This window comes from Condylura cristata, unplaced genomic scaffold (assembly GCF_000260355.1).
Source record: "Condylura cristata isolate star-nosed mole 26May11 unplaced genomic scaffold, ConCri1.0 scaffold00023, whole genome shotgun sequence".
In the NCBI taxonomy this organism is placed as follows: domain Eukaryota; kingdom Metazoa; phylum Chordata; class Mammalia; order Eulipotyphla; family Talpidae; genus Condylura; species Condylura cristata.
The window spans coordinates 31,391,676-31,410,958 of NW_004567124.1; the positions used below are offsets into that span (position 1 = coordinate 31,391,676).

Genomic DNA, 19,283 nt, shown 5'->3' on the forward strand with positions numbered 1-19,283 from the left:
CCTAATCATTTGTGGTTCTTCCAACAGAAAGGAGGCCCCATTGGGTCTTAATTTGGTTTCAAATCAAATAACACCAATATTACAACACTGGTGGCAGGCTCTGAAAAATTCTAGCACTGTATGATCCAGTTTTGTTTAAACATTCTTTTCAGTAGACAGGACATACTTTTTCTGTGTCAGATATATTTCCAGATCAAATCATTGGGAGATTACATTAGGATAACTAGATCGCTGCTCCTTCTAATCTCACAGCACCTTCACATGGTCTCACCAACTCCTGCTGATTTTTGGCCTTTTATTATACTGGTATATCCTAATTTATTTCAACTACAGAAGGAAGCAAATTCTTGAATGTGCATGTTAGTTGTTTCCTCATATACATATAGTTTCTTTGGCATTTAAAGAAATGCTGATGGCTCCAATTCACTTGGGCTATTTAACAAATATTGTATTAAGATTTGAAAGGGCAAGATATGAAAAAAGATATGAAAAAAGCAGTTAGATGGAAAGTATTTTTACCCTATCTCAAAAAATGTAGCTGTAACATCATTGATGGGTTAGGACCTAATAAGCCTTGTTTATACATCCTTTTTGCTCAATGAGCTAATTGTATTCCCATGATTTTAGAGACAGGTAGTGAGGAGAGTGTTTCTTTGGAAAGCTTGGTTTCTCCACACACTAACTGCAGGGGACATTAACTTCTCCAAGCATCAGTTTTCTTGTCTATAAAATGATGATAGAGGTAATTTTTCCATATAGTATTTAGGAGAATTAAGCCAAGTAATGCATATGAGATGCTTAATATAACATCTGGTATCCAGGAAGCCCTTAATATATTTATATAGCCTATATATAATTAGCCCATTTTAAGTGAACAGATCTGTGGTGTTATGTTCACATTGTGTAATTATCATCACTATTCATCTTCAGAACTTTATCTTCTTACACTAAAACTTGCTACCCATTAAATAATAGCCTTCTATTACCCAACCACTCGGTACTTGACAACCATTATCTTCTTTCTGTCTTGATGAATTTGACTTTTCTATGTACTAAGTGGAATTGTACATTTATTTTTATGTGACTTTTTCACTTAGTATCACGTCTTCACTTATACTATAGAAATGGAATTTTCCAAGGACGAAAAATATTTTATTAGTACATATATACATACATAGTTTTACTATAACAATCCAATACAGCGCTACTTGAAATCACCAATAATGTGTGATTCTATTTACTATTGACCAAGACCCAGCTTCAGGGGGGTTAGCAATTTTATTATTCATGATAAGAAATGCAGATGAAAGATTTTTGAGTAAGAATACCAGGATCACTTTTGAGACCTTTTCTCCACTAATGTTCATAAAGTCTGCTAGGAAGGTCACTTTCTCCAAGGTAAAGAATGTCGCTATACAGGGCCCTCCCTGATGGTGCAATGGGTTAGGATGCAACACTGTAAGCTACCGGCAACCGCTTCAGTGCAAGTTCCATCCCTGGCCCCAGCCCTGATGTGACAGCCCTCTCCTGTCTCACCTGCTGCTTCCCTCAGCAGTGTACGTGGTAGATCTGTCTGTTCTGCCCCCCACTCTGTCTCTGGTGAATCCTCTCACCACCCCTGCATCTCTGGCCTGTACCCCAGTGCTGTATGCCTAAATATTTTTTTTTTAAAAAGGTCTCTATTCAGAGAAGCAAGACAAACATTTCTATAATATAGGAGGGAAGGAGATTGAAGGAAGGAGAGATGTTGAATCAGGAAGTCTGAAATTTAGTTTTAGAACAAGGAGGTTAAACACACACACACACAGAAAAAACAGAAGCTTTGGGACAAACTGAATTGTTCAAAGAAGGGGTCGTGAATATACCTCCCACCTGCATACACATTTACAATGTGGTAATGACATTCCTCTGTCAAAAGGCAGGGTCTATTTCCCCCTCTCTCAGTCTGGGAAGAACTTGGGAAATACTTCAAACAATAACATAATAAAAGTGATGGGATGTGACTTGTGACTTGTGGGTCTGGCCAAGCAAAGTATCACATGTTCATCTTGGGTCATCCCACCAGCCCTGAGAAGAAGGGCTGAAGTCCCCAGCCTAGAGCCAGTACCAACTTGCCAGCTGAGTGAGTCAATTTCCTTGGAAGTACTTGTTCCAGTCCCATTCAAGTCTCCCAGCTTCAGATGCCAACAGACCCAACAGACATAGTATTCTAACTTTAATGAGATTCTATGTGAGAACTGCCCAGATGAAACTTTCTTTAGCCAACAAAAACCAGGAGAAATGATGGTGGTTGATTCAATCCATTAAGTTGTGGGGTATTGTTTTCTGCAGCAATTGCTAACTAACTACAGTTACTTTCTCTTACTACTCATTGCTACACAATGATGGATATGAAATGGATGTTACTTTGAGGAGACCGACTCAGAGGCATCCAAAGTAACACACGCATCCACGCAGGCAGAGCCAGTTTAGACAAACCTCAAAGTCTTCATTTCCATGAATGCATCACACCCAGGTGAAAATGGGCAGCTGAAGCGAAATGTTCAACCTCAGGAACTTATGTTAGTTGGAACTTTAGAATATACAGATCAATCAATGAATAGATAAAAAGTGTACTTGTAAGTCAGCTGGTTTCATTATGCTCACAAGGTAGAGGAAATCTTGGTTAAACCTGAGAAGATATTTTTCCTGAGGTAGATAATACCTCTTCTAAGTTGTTACAATACATAGGATTCCACCCTCTTCTAGGTGCTTTAATTCAGAGCACAATTTTAATAATGGTTTAAACAAACAGGAGCCTTTGGGCCCTTTTTTTCAAACAACAGTTCTAGAACATTTCTCCATCACAGAGTGTTTATACTAAGAGACAAGTTTAACATTATGAATGAATGGAATAGTGGGAGGGCTTTGCTTCTGGCGTCAAGAGATTTAGATTCTAGACTTGATCTGATTATTAACACTGTCTGTGAATTTCAGCAAGTCTCTTCAACCTTGAAACTTTTACTCTGTGAAAGATTTTATCCAATGTCTGAAGATTTTTGCAGTTCTTTGACACTATGATTTAGAATTTCCTAGTGATGAAATAACTCCTCAGCTAGTAATTATGTCCCTTCATTAAATGTATTTATCCACACTATAGTATATTTTAACAAACTTCTAGAATGCAGGAATATGTGGCATTTAGGAACACTGAACAAATGAATCAAAAAGCAAATACAATTATATATCCATTTAAATAATAGAGAGTTTTGCTGAAAGGTTATATTTTTTGTTCATAAAAACTTCATATGTCTTATCATTGCTTGAAGAGAATTTATACTATTGCTAAGTGCTGAATAAAATAGTCATATTTCTGTTCTGTTTCCCTAAATGTATCATATACCAACTCACAACTTGAAATCACTCATCTTTGTGGTTCTCCTCCCAAACCATCTTGGGGGTTTGATGTTCTGGCAGTGTTACTTTGGGGTTAGTCCAGTTGAGACAATGCTTGGTTGGGTTTTTTGTTGTTAGCTTTGAGTGATTAGCCACTTTGCCCACTCCTGTTAGGGTGGACAAGGAAGACTGAGAAAATATGAATATGAGACCCAGCTCTTGCCGCAAGACAGTGGCACTTCACTGCTGCGATACTGAAGGATAGAAATGACAGGTATTCTCCACATTAGTGTAGAACTGGCAGATTGTTTCACATGTCCCCCGAAAACAAATCTGCATTTCACACCAGACAGACATGAAACCAAGATTTATTAAAATACCCTTAGCATATTTACAACTGAAAGCCATGAATGCAATACTCTGCATATCAAAAAAATAGAGTTCTATCTCTTAGAACAAATTAACAGTTATCAACAGCTTAGGATAAATATAACCTATCACAGAGATAGAATTCTTTGAATAGACAATCTATATTTTGTAAGATATACTATGTACAAAAATACAATGATGTGGTGTCTAGGTAGTGTCAAGAAGGAAAAAAATATATTTATACACGTACACATATTTTCATTATGTGCAAGTCAATATTGATTCCTTCACCCTTACTTTTTAAAAATAAATACTTCATTTGATTCCAATTGACATTTATAAATTTAACTCATAAGCACTTCTCCTTTCTGACAATATTAAATATGCAAACAAATTAGAAATACATATTTTTAAAAGTTTAAAGGGGAAAAATACCTGAACCCAATTAGCTTATTACAATAAGGTATATCCAAGAGCGTGAAGTATAAGGTTTCATATCTTGAAACCTTTTCTCAAACTGACTTCATTATTACTTAAACTCCTTCAAGGTTACATGTAGGAAAGGTCTAATACTCAATTGAACAGTAAAGACAACATTTTTTGAGGCCAAATGGTTGACACACTTTCAGGACAAACACTTTCTTTTAGAGCACTTTCAAGAGTGTAACAATTACTGTTGATCTGTAAAGAACCACGAGTTGTTAATATCCTGATTCAGACTAGGGTAGATGCTCAAATCATGAGTAATAAAAAGATAGGCGTGGCTCTAAATAAGTCTGATTCAAAATGTTTGTACAGAAGTCAATCCATTTGTCCAGCAGAAAAAAAAAAAAGTTCTTGAGATTCAAAAATGTAATCTCATGCATCATAGCTGGTGACCTGGACTGATTTATAATTTGTCAAATGAATGGCTCCTAATTAGACAGCTTTAAAGTGAAATCTATGAGAAATCAAGGAGGACTAAAACAACCCTCCCCTCAACCTTCTTAAAATAAAGTAGCATGAAATGAGAAATGTATTTTCCATTTCTTTTATGGATTTTCCCCTTCGCCTAAGTGATGAGGTGATGCTGACATTAACAAGAGGCAGTCACAGTGCTGTGTCTCGGTGACAGCGAAGCGCCCAGTCCAAAGGGCTGGGGGACGGGTGTGAGAGAGGGAGGGGGAAAAGCAGGGCCCTGGAGAAACTGTATAGGTAAAGTGAGGGAAAAAATAGCTGTGGGGTGTGAAGGAAGGGGAGATCGAAGCATAAGCGTGGAAAAGAGGGAAAGTGAAATGAAGTGAGATGCCAAGAGAACTTCTGGACATGCAGAGAGAAAACAGGAAGGTCCATGGCCAACCATCCCATGGAAATGAACATGAACTTTAATGGAGTTATTAAAGCAAACACAGGGTGGTTTCGCTGGGGTTCCTGTTTTCCCAGTACATTGTCTAGCACTGCCCAATACGAGATACTGGGCATTCCCATCTGCCTAACAGATTCCTTGAGTTTCCATTGAAAGGCTATGACAGAACCATGGCAAGAAGCACTAGCTTCCTAGCAATGTGTTATTTCAGTAAAATATTGCTGACCTCTTTGAAACTCTCCTCCTCTGTCTCCTGCATTCCACTGCTTGCAATCTCACAAGGCACAATGAAGACACATCATTGCATGGGTAGAATACATGGCTGGAAGTAGAACTGAGGGTCCAGGTATCACTGAGAAAACTAAGCCCTGCAGGACTTGAAATAACTCACATTTCTATTAGGCCTGATTCCTATTAGGATCCTGACTGATTTCACTTAGGTTCTGGGCATGCAGGCCAGTGCTGATTTTTTAGGCCAAAGCACGATCCCCCTAAATCCCAGTCCAAAGGCACCGGGCTTCCCATGCTAGTCTAAATTAAAACTCAATGAAAGGAAAAGACTACAATGAATCAATGACATATTTTCTCTAGGAGTCTTAAAAAAAAAAAAGCTCAATTCCTAATTTCAAAAGTTTTCTGCCTTTAAGGAGTATCTTATATGCTTCTTGAAAGGGAAGTCTTTTTTCCTTAATGCTTATACTCCAAAGATTATTTATCTCATTTAGAGTAGAGTCATATTGCGTGTCCTGGGAAATCAAAGATCTGCAGAGTAAAATTGCAGGATGCAAAATTAATGATTTGAAATACATCTATCCCTGATTTGAAATACATCTATCCCTCCAAATCCTATTCATCTCCCTGGGCAGACAGGAGAATTGTCACTAAACTTTCTCTCTCAGTCATGAATTTGTTTCCAAAAGAAATGGATGTCTTTGGGGGATTATTCAGAGCGTAATCTCAGTAGGGCTGAGACCACCTTCTTGATGGCTTGGTGTCAGAGGTGAAGAGGAAAGTAACCAAGAAAAATGGGGAAAAATGAGCTATTTATCGTTCACTCAAACCTATCTAAAGTGGGAGATTTTGAATCTCTCCTAGTCTCTTACTGGGAAGAACAGTATAATGTCTATATGAGATATTCCCACTTACATACTAACTGTAGAAGTAAACCTGGAGTTCAAAATGTGCCCCAAGACTTCTCAGAGCTGTTTATTCCTGAAAACATCTATCAACCTCATCTAGGGGAGGCAGAGGCAAGTTCCCTATTTATCCAGTGATTTAGCCTTTCATTTTGGAAAGGAAGCCCTAGAAAATGGGACAAAATGAACACTAAAAAATAATTTCTTTCATGAGATAAGAATGGAAATAAGCCCTGGAAGCGAACAATAAAGGAAAGTAAAGGAAACTCTGCCAAAGACATTGACAAACCACGGTGACAACGTGACTGAAAAGATTTGATTTCGTTCTCGATACGCTAAGTATGAGATTATGCATTGGCAGCTCACACCATATATGGGGAGAAAGATTGTCTTTGAAGCCAGAGATTCCCTTGGTCTTGGCACAGGTTGGATTTAGGGAAATATTCAGTCTGTAAGGCACCCTTTGTAGAAGGTTGTTTACTACATAGGGAAGGATTCCAAATTCTTTGGAGGTGAGTTTGGCAGAAACTATGGATTCATTTGCATGTTGCTAGCCCAATACTATCAAATGTCATACAAAGCATAAAAAAGAATAGAATCTGGATCAGCTTTTAGAAAGGCAACAAGAGATTCTTAATATATTTGAGATTAAAGACTTATATGATTATAGATGAAATGCAGAATAATTAATGAGTTACCACCTCCCTATACAAACCTAAGACGAAGTCAGACTTTCTCAGATTTTAGGATGGAGAAGATCCCTTGAACAAGTACTTCATTGATGTAATATGCAATAAAGTCTGGAATTCACTTGAGCTCTTAACTGAAGTGGACCATCATAGTAAAGCAGGGAAGGAGAAGGGGGAATGGGACCTCTATGCTAGGCTGTGCCCATGGTGGTCAGGAATAGAGGGGAGACGGGCCCAGTCAGCTCCATTTGAAGATAGCTGTCCTACTGAACGAGGCTTGACTTGCTTCCCTAATGGTTCTGCTGGTAGAAACTGCACAGGGGCCTAAGAGACCTGAGTGAGCGAACTACTATTTCCCAGATTTCCCGGTAAGCTGTTAACTACGCAAATTTCCCAAATGCTAAATTTCTATCACCATGTTGATTAAGAGTCTTGGACCAAATGAAGCTACTGAACTGGCTTCAAATTTGACAAGTTAAAACTCTTTGAATTCACTACTTCCCAGCAAAGTGTTGAACTGGGAGAGTTTGGTAGATTGCCCACTTCTTGGGAGGGGAAATGAAGAATTGTGAAACTAACATTCAGTGCCTCTAACAAGGTGTCAACAACTGACGGGTGTGCAGAAATGACACAAAATGGACCTCTTGGTCACATACGCCTGTGTAACTGAGCCTCCTTATGCCTGGATTCAATTGCTAATGGAGTCATAAATACTGTTATGCGAGTCTGAAGGAGACAGACCTGCTGAGGCCTGTTTCTGAAGGTACTTGTCTTTTAGTCATTTTTGTACCAACAGTAGAAAAGTTTCCAAGCAGCTGGGTTGTTTCTCTCTATAGCTGGAAAATGGAAACACATCCAACAAGCTATTTGCATTTGGAAAGCCTAAAAGCTATCCATTATTTTAAAATACTATTAGTTTTGCCATAGACTCGTTTTGTGTGCAGACTTTTTATGACAACAAAGTAGCTGACATGAATCAAGTGCATTTCTTAATTAAATCCACTCTCTTCCATAGTCTTTAGGCCTTCTTGAAGGTAAAATACTTAATATATGAAATGTGCTATTCATGTCTTCTGGATATTCCACATATTTATAAATTGTCCTTTGGAGGGAATTCAGGGTAAGGAAATTTTAATGGTCTAGTACTTCTACTATATCACACCCCTTCTCACTGTATGGAGCTTTTTCAGAAATAAACTATTTAGGGTAATTCTTGAAAACTCTTTCAAATTCATATTCTAAAAACTGCCTTGTTGACTTGAGTCTCAAGTGATCATTACAGAGCTCATACTTTGCCCACAATCATCAGCTCTTATGGCTGTTGAAATTCTTATGTTAAAAACTTCTACAACACTGAATTTCACAACATATCTATTTTACTGGGGACTACCAAATCTGATGTTTTGTTTTCCCTTTCAGCTTTTTATCATTTTTTTTTTCTGCTTAGAATAGGCAGAATCAAAGAAAAATGAAGCTCAAACCGAAAAGATAGTTCTTGCTAGCAATTTTTAAATAAAATTTAAACAACTTTCTAAAATCATATACTTGAAATTTGGATCAGATATTTAGGGAACAATGGTATCTTTTGGATGTCTTCCCTCTTCTTGACACAAATTGGTCTTATCCTTGTTTGGGGAGACCAGAGTACTACTAAGTAGACCTAGGATGTCAGAGAATGAAGAGGCTCCCTTGTCAGCACAGTCTGGTGACTAGACACAGACCACAAGTCGACGTGTCTCTTTCCCATTCAGACTGTGACTCAGTGCTGTTTGCTGCACTGCTGGGTGCAGTGACCAGCGCCAGTGACACTAGACCAGGGAGAAGTAGAAATGAAAATGAGAAAATATAATGTGTCAGAAGGTGAGAATTTAATTAAAACAAATACTTCTCTCAACACTGGCAGCATAATCTACAAACCCAGGCCACCAGGCACATCTTTAGCAAGAATACACTTACAAATTGTTTTAGGTACCATCTTGACCAAATTTTGTGAAACTTTACTGTGTCACTTAGAAGGGAAGGCTATGTTGCCAATGGGGTGTATATGCGCACATGGGGAGTGGCACCCAGATACATAAAGCAAGGTTCACACAGCTTGAGAAGAACGAGGGCCACCATGGTGTCTAACTACACTAAATTATGGCACTTGACTGGTGTGACAAAGTCATCAGTTTTTTTCCAACAGAGGCAGGCAAATTTCATTCTTTGGAAGTAGGTATTTACTGCCAGTTTCTCATCTGTTCACTACAATGAAATGCAACTTGAGCTGTAAATTTCTACCTGTGAGATGCATTGACTCCACACATTCCCCTTCACCACTGGGTCCCTGAACGGGTATCTGTGGAGGGTGACCTGCCAGTTCTGCCACCTTCAATGCTTTTTTTGTGAGCATCCTACTTAGAGATCTGAAATGGATGACAGAGACCCCACTGATGGCTTCCTTCAAGTCTGTATGGATCACGCGGACCAAGTGAATGCTGGTCTCATTGAACTCAAAGTTGATTCCCAAGGTGTGGGCCAACACAGGCAGTTTTCTTTTGTGTGATCAAACTAGAGGTAGCATCAGGGTGGACAGGGTTGCTCTAAGTGAAATTGGTTTTAAATGGATGAATTCTCTTGGTTTTCTTTAGAGGTGAAGGAAAATGCAAAGAGAGCAGTATGAAAGATGCCTACTCACAAGTAACTTTAGTTATCTAAGTTCCTTACCAGCTTTTTTATGTTGCTTTTCTCACCTTTAATTCTGAATTAAACAAACCAAAGCAAAAAACACCACCAACCAACCATGTCACCATATCCTTTCTTTTGATTTGTTGGAAAGGGTGATAGCACCTTCATGAATATGGCTTCTGAGACTTGATTTGATCCTGATTGTGCATTCTTTATTCCAGAGATGGGCATTACATTAGGATATGGTGCTACTTCATTAGCTATCTTGTTGGGGTCCCTAAGGGGCCTGAGGACGGGCAGGCTTGTCCTGGGTGACATTCAGGCACCCGGCAAGCTGAAAAATACAACTTTTCAAGATGTTGGGGCAAAGTGTAGCCACTCAAGACAGCGGGGCTTGGAAAGGCTATTCCTGTCTGGACTATCTGGATCTCTCTCCCTTCAAGGTGGAAGCGTGGTGATTTTGGAGACTATTTTCAATTTGCCCTCAATCCTTTCACTCCTCCTCCTCCCCCCAAACCCCAACACAGATTCAGAGAGTAGTGCTTAGGAAAAAGTGTCAGGGAGACAGGTCCAGGGTATGGCCTTCCTTGTGATTCAAGCAACACCTGAGTTCCCAGGGTTAAAAAAAGCAAGACATTCCACTCAATATTTAATATTAATGCAATCACAATTTCATTTTGATGTAAAAAACTTTTTCAATGTCAAAGGTGCCTGTTTTACCTGATGTCACATGCCTGCCAGTCTTTATAAAACATTGTAAACATCACTTGCTCTGCCTGGAAACCACCTTCTAGGGGCAGGGATTATGAGGGGCAGGAGAGGTCCAGCCCCACACAACCCCAGAACACAATGTAGGGCTCAGTCGTGTGTCAATGTGACATTATCCACTCACAAGTAATGTGACGTGTGCTCTCTTACTAAGTCATTTTGTCCAAGCAGGTGCTCTGTCCCGGAGTCTGTTCCTGTTCAAGTATCAGTATTTCTTCTGAGAGTTGGGAGTCTCAGCTGCTCCAGGAGAAAAACCACAAAGGACAGGTACATTACATTTTCTCCCATTCTCATTACCTGATCAGCAACAAAATAGCCATTTTCCAGCCTGGGAAATACAGGGTCTGATATCTCAAAAAATAACTTGGGCAGGTTTCAACATTTTTTGTTGAGAAAGATACTTCAGGATCTTACTACAATAGAATCAAAATTAAGAACAATAATCACCCAGCATTGTATACAAACAAAGGCTTGAGCTTCTCTTTTTCTGCCTTAAGTTTACATATATCAAGTATGGTTAGAGGCTTGAAATCTCCACTTAAAATATTTGGGGGAACTTTTGGTAATTCTTCTGGCCTTTCTAGACTTCTATAAGTGGTAATTATCAAATCCTCCTGCAATGTTCCCAGAAGCAGCTTTTCAATGTTGCTGGGGCTTAGTAAGTGACTTCTTTAAGAAGGCAAGAGCCAGTTCACTGCAGATGACCTCAGGAAGAGATTAGCATAACAAACAGTTAGTAATGGCATCATTTAAGATCTTCCTGTAGCACAGGCCTGGCAAAAGATCATGCTGAGTACTTGTCACCCTGGTCAGCATTTTCAGATGTCTTTGTTTAGTTGATGGTCACGCTGGCTTCCTTCTGACGCAGTCTTTCTTTCTGTTGTTTAAGGGAAAAAAATGAGTTTAGTACTATTTAATGTTCCACCTTCCTCAAACTTTGATAAATTCCTCCAATTTTGGTTTAGTTGTTGATAGATGTCCCAATCCACCACCCTTACTCTCTAAAAGACAAACAAAATGAATGACCAGTCATTTAAACATTGACCTTTACCATATCAGGTTGCTCTGTTTTCTTCTGTGACAAAGAGCCTCGCTTTATAGTGTTAACTCCTAACCTTATCCCTTGGTCCACTAACAAAATTAGGGAATATTCAAGAAATAATTTCTAAGGAGCCTAGATATAAAAGATCACTGGATCCTAGTTGAATGTGTCTGCATGCCATCAACTTGGCAGAACTGAGAAAAGCTGATGCAGAGGTGGATGGAAGGTGACTAAATTGAGTCTCTGCAGAAAGGCAGATCCCTTTGTGCCATGGGGTTTCTACTTTGTGTTCCCTCAGCTCTCTCAGGGACAACCTTCTAGGTGAGGGACAAGGCAGTCTGTTGGGACAATGTAGTGAAAGAAAATGAGGACACAAAACAGAAACCGTCCATCTCAAAGGGACAGGTTCTCCCCTGCTTGTGAGCTGTGATGCAATGCTGGAGTGAATTTCTAGTTGGGCATAGACGTAAACTTAAATTGGTAATTTTTAAAACCCTCCTGGAGTTTGAATCCCAACCCTGACTTGTGAAATTGAATCATGGATCAGTTTACAAGTTCTTCCCTAACTTCCAACACAGCAAACAACCACTCTAACAAGGTGAGGATTATAAATAGGAGGTTGCTCATAAGGGGGTCGCCTATACTAGAAGGCAGTACTTCCTGCTTCCCTCTAACTCTACAGAGTGGAGCCATTCCCTCTGCCCCTGGATACAGCATTGGCTGTCAAAATTGGGGTGAGGAGCAAACAAAGGGGGAAGTTGTAGAGGTTGATGAAGGAAGAAGATACAAATCAGGCTGAGCCCACTGCTACTGAAAATTATATAAATGAGTGTAATGATCACTTTCAAAAGGATGCAGTGAATCTGTGTATTCCTAGGGGCGAGGTGCTCCAACCACAGCTGGCTATAGTCAAGGGGTCTGAAGTCTCTAACTCTCACTCATCACCTCCCTCAACATTCATTAAACTGCTGTTGGGGTTGCTATAAGTGATGCCACAATCAACCAACAGAACTAACATCACTTTATCACTAATATCACCTGGGATTCAGGAACTCCACCCCCCCCCCACATCCCCCCGCCCCTCCAAACTCAGATTGCTTTGAGTGGATTTAAAGTAGTTGGAAAAAAGTATTGATAACACAAAAGGAGAAAATAAGTAGCTGTTGGAGTGAGGATACAGGGAAACAGGGTCTCAGAGTCAAAGTGAGGAGCCTGATATTCGAATCTCAAGCTGGGATTTGAACTCTGATACTTTGGGTTCCTAACCATTAAGCTATTCTGAGTATTCTCTGTAAAGTATGGGTTGAGTGTCAGGGCTATCCTTACTGAGAAATGTACTGTGCTGTGGAGGACAACGTCCTCTCCAAGACAGAAGGACTGACCGGATTGCTAGCTTTCAGCCCAGGGAGAGACACCGGGCAATCAGAAGTGTGCTACTGGCTTTGTGATCTGGACCCCGCTCCTACATAGGTCATATCTGTGTACATCTGAGTTTTCCCAACTATTAAAAGAAAAGGAGGCCCTCCCTGGTGGTGCAGCGGGTTAAAGTGCAGCACTGCCAGAGAGCCACAGTGGCTTCAGGGTGAGTTTGATCCCCGCCCCGGAGGTGACCACATGGTACAGCAGACCTCCCCTGTCTCGCCCGCTGATCCCCTCAGCAGTGTACTTTGTTCATCTGCCTGCTCTGCTCCCTACTTTGCCTCTGGTGAAGCCTCTCTCCACCCCTGCACCTCTGGCTTATACCCCAGTTCTGTATGCATAAATACATAAAATCTTTAAAAAAAAGAAAAGGAACTGAGTAAGATAAAATATTTAAACCTTCAGAAGAAGTGTTTTGAGGTAAGGGGGATCATGGGAATGGGGTAGGGTGTAGAAGGATGTTAAATGGCAAAATGAACAAATTTGATTTATCACAAAATGGCCATTTTTTTTTTGTTGGCGGAACACAAGAAGCTCTGGTTTGTTTCTTTCTCCTTTATCTATAATCTTTTTTATCATGTATAACTTGGGGTGGGAGCTGAAATCCTGGATAGTACCTGTCAGTATTTTGAGATTTAGCCTTTAAATTTAGATACATTTCTGGGTGCATCTCAGGTTAAAAGGAAACATCTTAAGTTACACTAAAAAAAATTCATCTCACCAGACTAGCTGTGGGATTGATTTTCTTTGTCTCTACTTTCTTCTCTGACGTCAACTTGCTGACCGACTCCTGAGCCATCTTCAGTCTGAAATAGAAAGTGGGGAGGAAAACAAGAGGCAGGGGAAGGAGGAACAGAAAAAAAGGGTTAAGGTTAAGCACAAATGCAAATGCTTTGCAATAAACAATCAAGCTGTAGTTTGAAAATCTAAGGAGATTTTCAACATTAAATTCAAACTCTAGGTGTGAAGGTATTTCTTCTCTATTATTAAAACTGAATTTTCATCACTGAGATGTTCACCTAGATTAACACCTAGACAGCCTGGGATGCAGGTACCTCTCATATGGAATACTAGACATGTCCACATTAGTCTCAATGTTCACTTCAAATTATCTGATTTGTGATCCACTCAGCAGAAAAGAAGAAGACAATTCTGCAAATTGAAGTTTTGAGGAAAAAAAAGAAAACTATAAAAATTAAAATATACCAATTCATGTCAAGAAAGTAAAAAGATAAGCCACAGACCAGGAGAAAATACCTATAAGTTATATATCTGAAAAAGGACTTCTCAGAATACCTGAAGAACTCTTACCCAAATAAAAAGACAAGTTTCCTAGTTAAAAAATGACAAAGAAGGGCCCTTCCTGGTGGCATGCTGGGTTAAAGTGCAGCACTGCAAGCTGACTGCAGCTGCTTCACGGGAGAGTTCCAGTCAGCGCTGGGGGCGACTCATGTGGCATAGCAGAACTCTCCTGACTCACCTGCTGCTCCCCTCCGCAGTGTTTTAAAAAAAAAAAAGTGACAAAGGATTTGAACAGACATTTCTTCAAAGAAGCCATGCAAATGGCCAATAAGCAGATGAAAAGATGTTCAATATCATTAACCACCAAGGAAACACTAAATCAAAATCAACATGAGATATTACTTCATATCTACTAGGATGTCTAGAATCAAAAGACAGAAAATAACAAGTGTTGGAGATGAGATTTGGAGAAATCAGAATTCTCATCTGCTCCTGATGGGATTATAAAATAATATGACCCAGTAATTCCAAGCTAGGCATATATGTGTAAATAGATCCAAGAAAATGAAAATAAATATCCACAGAAACTTTTGCCTATGAATACGTATGACAGCATTATTCATAATAACTGAGAGTGGAAACAACCCAAATTCCCATAATTGATAAATGGACTTAATGTGGTATTAGCCATACAATAGAATATTACTTGGCCATAAAAAGAATGAAGTGTTGCTACACGTTGCAAAGTAAATGATCCTCAAAATCCTACATAATATATGATTCCATTTATATAAAATATCAGAATGTCCAAATCTAGGCAGACACAAAGTACATTAGCAATGCCAGGGACTGGTTGGGAAGGCATATTCTTGTGAATATACTGAATTGTGTATTGTGAAAGGGTGAATTCTACTGTGTGAATTATGTCATCAGATCAGTACATCTATTAGTTAGACAATATCAACTGTTGCTGAGGTTATAGAGAAATGGGAATGGCCATAGTATTCTAGAGAGTATAGGTTGGTACAGCTGGTTTTGGCAACATCAGGTAGAATGGAAAACACATACACCATATGAGTCATCAATTCCTCTTTTAGGGACAGATGCCAGAGAAACTTTCATAGGTAGACAAAGGGTTTTCACTGTGACAAACTAGGCAATAATGAAAAATTAGCATCAACCCACTGATTAGGTTCAAGAGGATAAAATGTTGTAGATAATAATAAACAGAAGGTTACTCTGAGTGCTTGCTTACTCCATGCCAACTGCAATTCTCCTGCTTCACTTGAAATAAATCCGTTAATTCTCATGAGATAGAAACTTCTACTAATCCTATTTTATAGATCTTAGCCCCCATGTAATGCTGCTTATGTGGTTATATTTACCTAATGGACTATGGTGTAACTGTGGAAAGAAATAAAGTAGGCCTAGGCATTCAACAATGACAGATATTAGACTCATGCTATTGAGGAAATGAAAGATTCTGCGGCGACATGGTAAGAGGCCATCTAGCATGGTGGTCAAATGGTCAGGTTCCAGGGCCTGACGATGGGATTATTCTCAGCCCTACCACTTAGTAGTAGTATAAACCTGAACAAATGACTTACCTATGCCTTAATTTTCTAAAAAGGGGGATAATAATAAATGTGCATATGTGGGTCCTCCCTGGTGGCACAACAGGTTAAAGTGCATCACTATGAAGCTATCCACAACCACTGCAGCACAAGTTTGATCCCTGGCCAGGGAGTTGACCCACATGGCACAGCAGACCTCTTCTGACCCTCCTACTGCTCCCCTCAGCAGTGTACTTCATCAGTCTGCCTGTTCTGCTCCCCTTTCACCTCCTATACCTCTGCCCTGTACCCCATTTGTGTATGCATAAATAAATCTTTAAAAAATATAAATGTGCATATGTTACACAGAATCATTGAAAGATGAAGATATTGTAGGTCCAGGCAGTGTGATCACTAAATACTTGTTCTGTGCAACAAGGATGCTGAACTGTATATATGTTTGTATATGGTACCCACAAAATGATGGGTGCATATGAAAAACTGTACAAACTACTACATTTACCTACAGATGCATTATAGGTAAATCAAGGCTGGAATGATACTCCCTAGAAGTTATCACTAGAAAGGTAAAGAGAATGGCTTTGGAAAAGAATAGGTCAAATAGAATTTAATTTTTATCGATAATGCTTCACTTTCTATTAAAACACCTTAAATATTATCTTAAATAATATGTGGCTAAATATTAACAGGTCATAATGCTAGGTGATGGGACTGTGGGTGTGTTATATTATCCTTTGCATTTTTCATTAAAAAATCTTCAAAATGTTTTAATATTACATTTTTAAGGATCTACCAGCTCAGACAGTTAGAAAGTGAACATGCCTTTTCTTTTGCTCAATATTAATCACATATTTACTTAATATTGAAGAGGTGGACAGCTTTAGTTTTTAGCTAATTTCACACAGCTCACTTAAAACACACGCTTAGTAATCCAATCTCCCTGTCCACATGTACAAGTTAGTTACAATGAATTCAATATGCTGGCTTGTGTATCAGAAAAGAAATAAAAATGAGACAAAGATGAACAATGATTTATATAATCCAAGAAGAAATACATCTGCAAAGCTGCCCTAGGAACAGGCACTTCTCCACAGTGACATGGGTCTGAGTGCACATACCACACAGCCTAGCAAAGTTTTCCCTTTACAGTAATAACCGATTTTACCCACATGAGAAAAGAATGCACTAGAGGATCATATTCAGGTCAGACTACACTGAGACTGACTATTAAGGAATTTGCAAAACCAAGATGATGATACTGAAAATGAGACCACAGTTTGTAGCATTTACTCTTGACTTCGCTCCAGCAAGACTTGCTTTTTAGGAGACATCTATTAGTGACCTTTTAATGCCAATTCCAATGGCATGGTTTGGAATTACAATTTCTCTCCAGGTCTAACTTTTAGGGAAGTATTTGAGTCATTTTTTTGGCTTTAATGGTTTCTTTTTGCCTTTGAATTCTGGTCTTCTTAGCTAAGGTTCTGTCCCCACTGCAAACCTTTTCCTATATTGGGGCAGTTCTGCAGATGACAGGCCATCATACACTCACTGGTTCTATTCTTCTCCAAACATTTTCATGCAGTGATTTAGTTCCATTTTTATGGGATACTCCTGACGATTAAAATGTTGAGAGAAGGCATAGTTTGGAGGCAGGAAGCTTCAGCATTCGCTAGATAGGATTCTAATCCTATATCTGCCAATTAATTATTACTTATTTTTTAATTTACCTTTAGTTTTAATAGTAATATAATAGTTTATTTTTACATCATTTTGTGCCTTTTCCCACCTCAGTTGTAATCCCTGTGGGCTTCCCATCACCAAATCACCCATGTGCCATCACCATAGTCCAGTGCACTTACCTCCCCCCACTGATTTTGATCCCATTCCCCACTCCACCCCCATAAAATATCTCTGGTATATAATTGTTCATATTATTATTATTTTCTTGCCTGGTCCATTATACTCCTGCTATGAGTGAAACCATCCAGTATTTTTCCTTTTCTTTCTGGCTTATCTCACTAAGCATGATCTTTCCCAGCTCCATCCATGTTGCTGCAAAAGGCATGTGTTTATTTTTTTGTTGTTGTTGCTGAGTAATATTCCATTGTGTATATGTACCACATCTTTTTAATCCAGTCATCTACTTTTGGGCATTTGGGTTGTTTCCATGTCTTTTCAATTACATGTAAGGCAGTAATTAACATGGAGGTACAGGTATCTTTTTGAATCAGTGTTTTTGTCTTTTGAGTAGATACGTAGGAGTGGGACTGCTGGGTCATATGGAAGATCCATTTTTAGCAGTTTGAGAAACCTCCAAACAGTTTTCCATAGTGGTTGGACTAGTTTGCATTCCCACCAGCAGTGCAGGAGAGTTCCTTTTCTCCACATCCTCACCAACATTTGTTGTTGCTATTTGATTTAAGATGTGCCATTCTCACTGATATGTGGTGGTATCTCATTGTGGTTTTAATTTGCATCTCCCTTATTACAAGTGATGTTGCACATTTTTTCATATGCTTGTTGTCTGCCAATTAATTATTAAAGCTGTGGTGCAAGTGAATCAACTTTTTCTAAACTTCTATTTTCTTTGCTATAAAGTGGAATATAAACCACATGGTATTACTGTGAGGATAAAATGAATTGAGATCGATCGACGATCTCTCTCTCTTTCTCTCTCTCTATCTATCTGGTCAATAATACATCACCACATTGGAGTCTTCCATCACAGAGATAAAGGAACTCCTTAAGGACACATAACAGTTTCTAACTTCAAATGAAATGAGTGAACTATTAGTGAAGTACTAGTTCAAAGAAAGATCATTTAGATGTGCCCTAAATCATAACAAATCAACTAATGTTATTACCCTGAGATTTAGCAAACCCAGGACCTCACCTCAATTTTTCTGATCTGAAAACAGATTCTAAAAGCTTTATCTAGAAGTTAAACTTTGGTGTTGGTATGACAAAAATTTTCTCAAACACATAAATAAGAGAAACTATTTAAATATCAAAACAAAGGTTATATTTACTGCGTCAGTTTTTCCCTCCTAAGTTTCCTGGAGGAATGTATTATAAATAAAATTTAAATCTCTGATACTACAGAAATTCTGAATGAGGATTTTTTTCATATTAATTCTTTTCAACATGTACTCTAAAATATGAAGTATGATTCACTGATCATTTAATATTTTTCTCAGAAAATAGTCAAGACATATAATTAGGTTGTGAGTAGAAAGTGTCACATGCAAGGCTCCCAGCCAGATCTTAAGATATATGAGAAATGACAGCTATCATTTTTACTATTGTATGCTCAACCCTTGCTATTAATGAGAAAAGACCTATAGAACAAAATAGAAAAACATTCTTCTTTCCTAAAATACTACTCCAGTTAGTTTTGAAATTGCTGAGCCGCAAGTCTTCACGGGCATGTGATCTCTACAGTTACACAGGGCTCCTGGTTTTAATGCTGTGTGTCACCATTTTCAAACTTTTAGATTTTGAACAAGTAGTATGAGTTATGTAGTTGGTCCTGCCCAAGATTTCCTCTGGCATTTTAGGTCATTTTATTAATATAAAGGGGGACACTTTCAACCTTTCTTTCCTTTATTGTAAGGAAAGTTATATTTGCCATGGGGTAGCTCTCTGGCTAGGGATGGA

At 38.8% G+C, this 19,283-nt stretch overlaps 1 protein-coding gene across 2 annotated transcripts in view; it reads right to left on the bottom strand.

Annotated features, from left to right (window-relative positions):
- Positions 1-3,727: 3,727 nt before the first annotated feature.
- Positions 3,728-19,283, bottom strand: part of FMN1 (formin 1) — a 362,087-nt gene continuing 346,531 nt past the window's right edge. For both annotated transcript variants that reach the window (XM_012728639.1, XM_004687569.2), the window contains 2 exons: positions 13,532-13,616; positions 3,728-11,226 (listed from right to left, as the gene is read on the bottom strand). In XM_012728639.1, the coding sequence (XP_012584093.1) occupies positions 11,182-11,226; positions 13,532-13,616 (130 nt within the window). In that variant the 3' untranslated portion in view covers positions 3,728-11,181. The remainder of the gene's footprint in view (positions 11,227-13,531; positions 13,617-19,283) is intronic.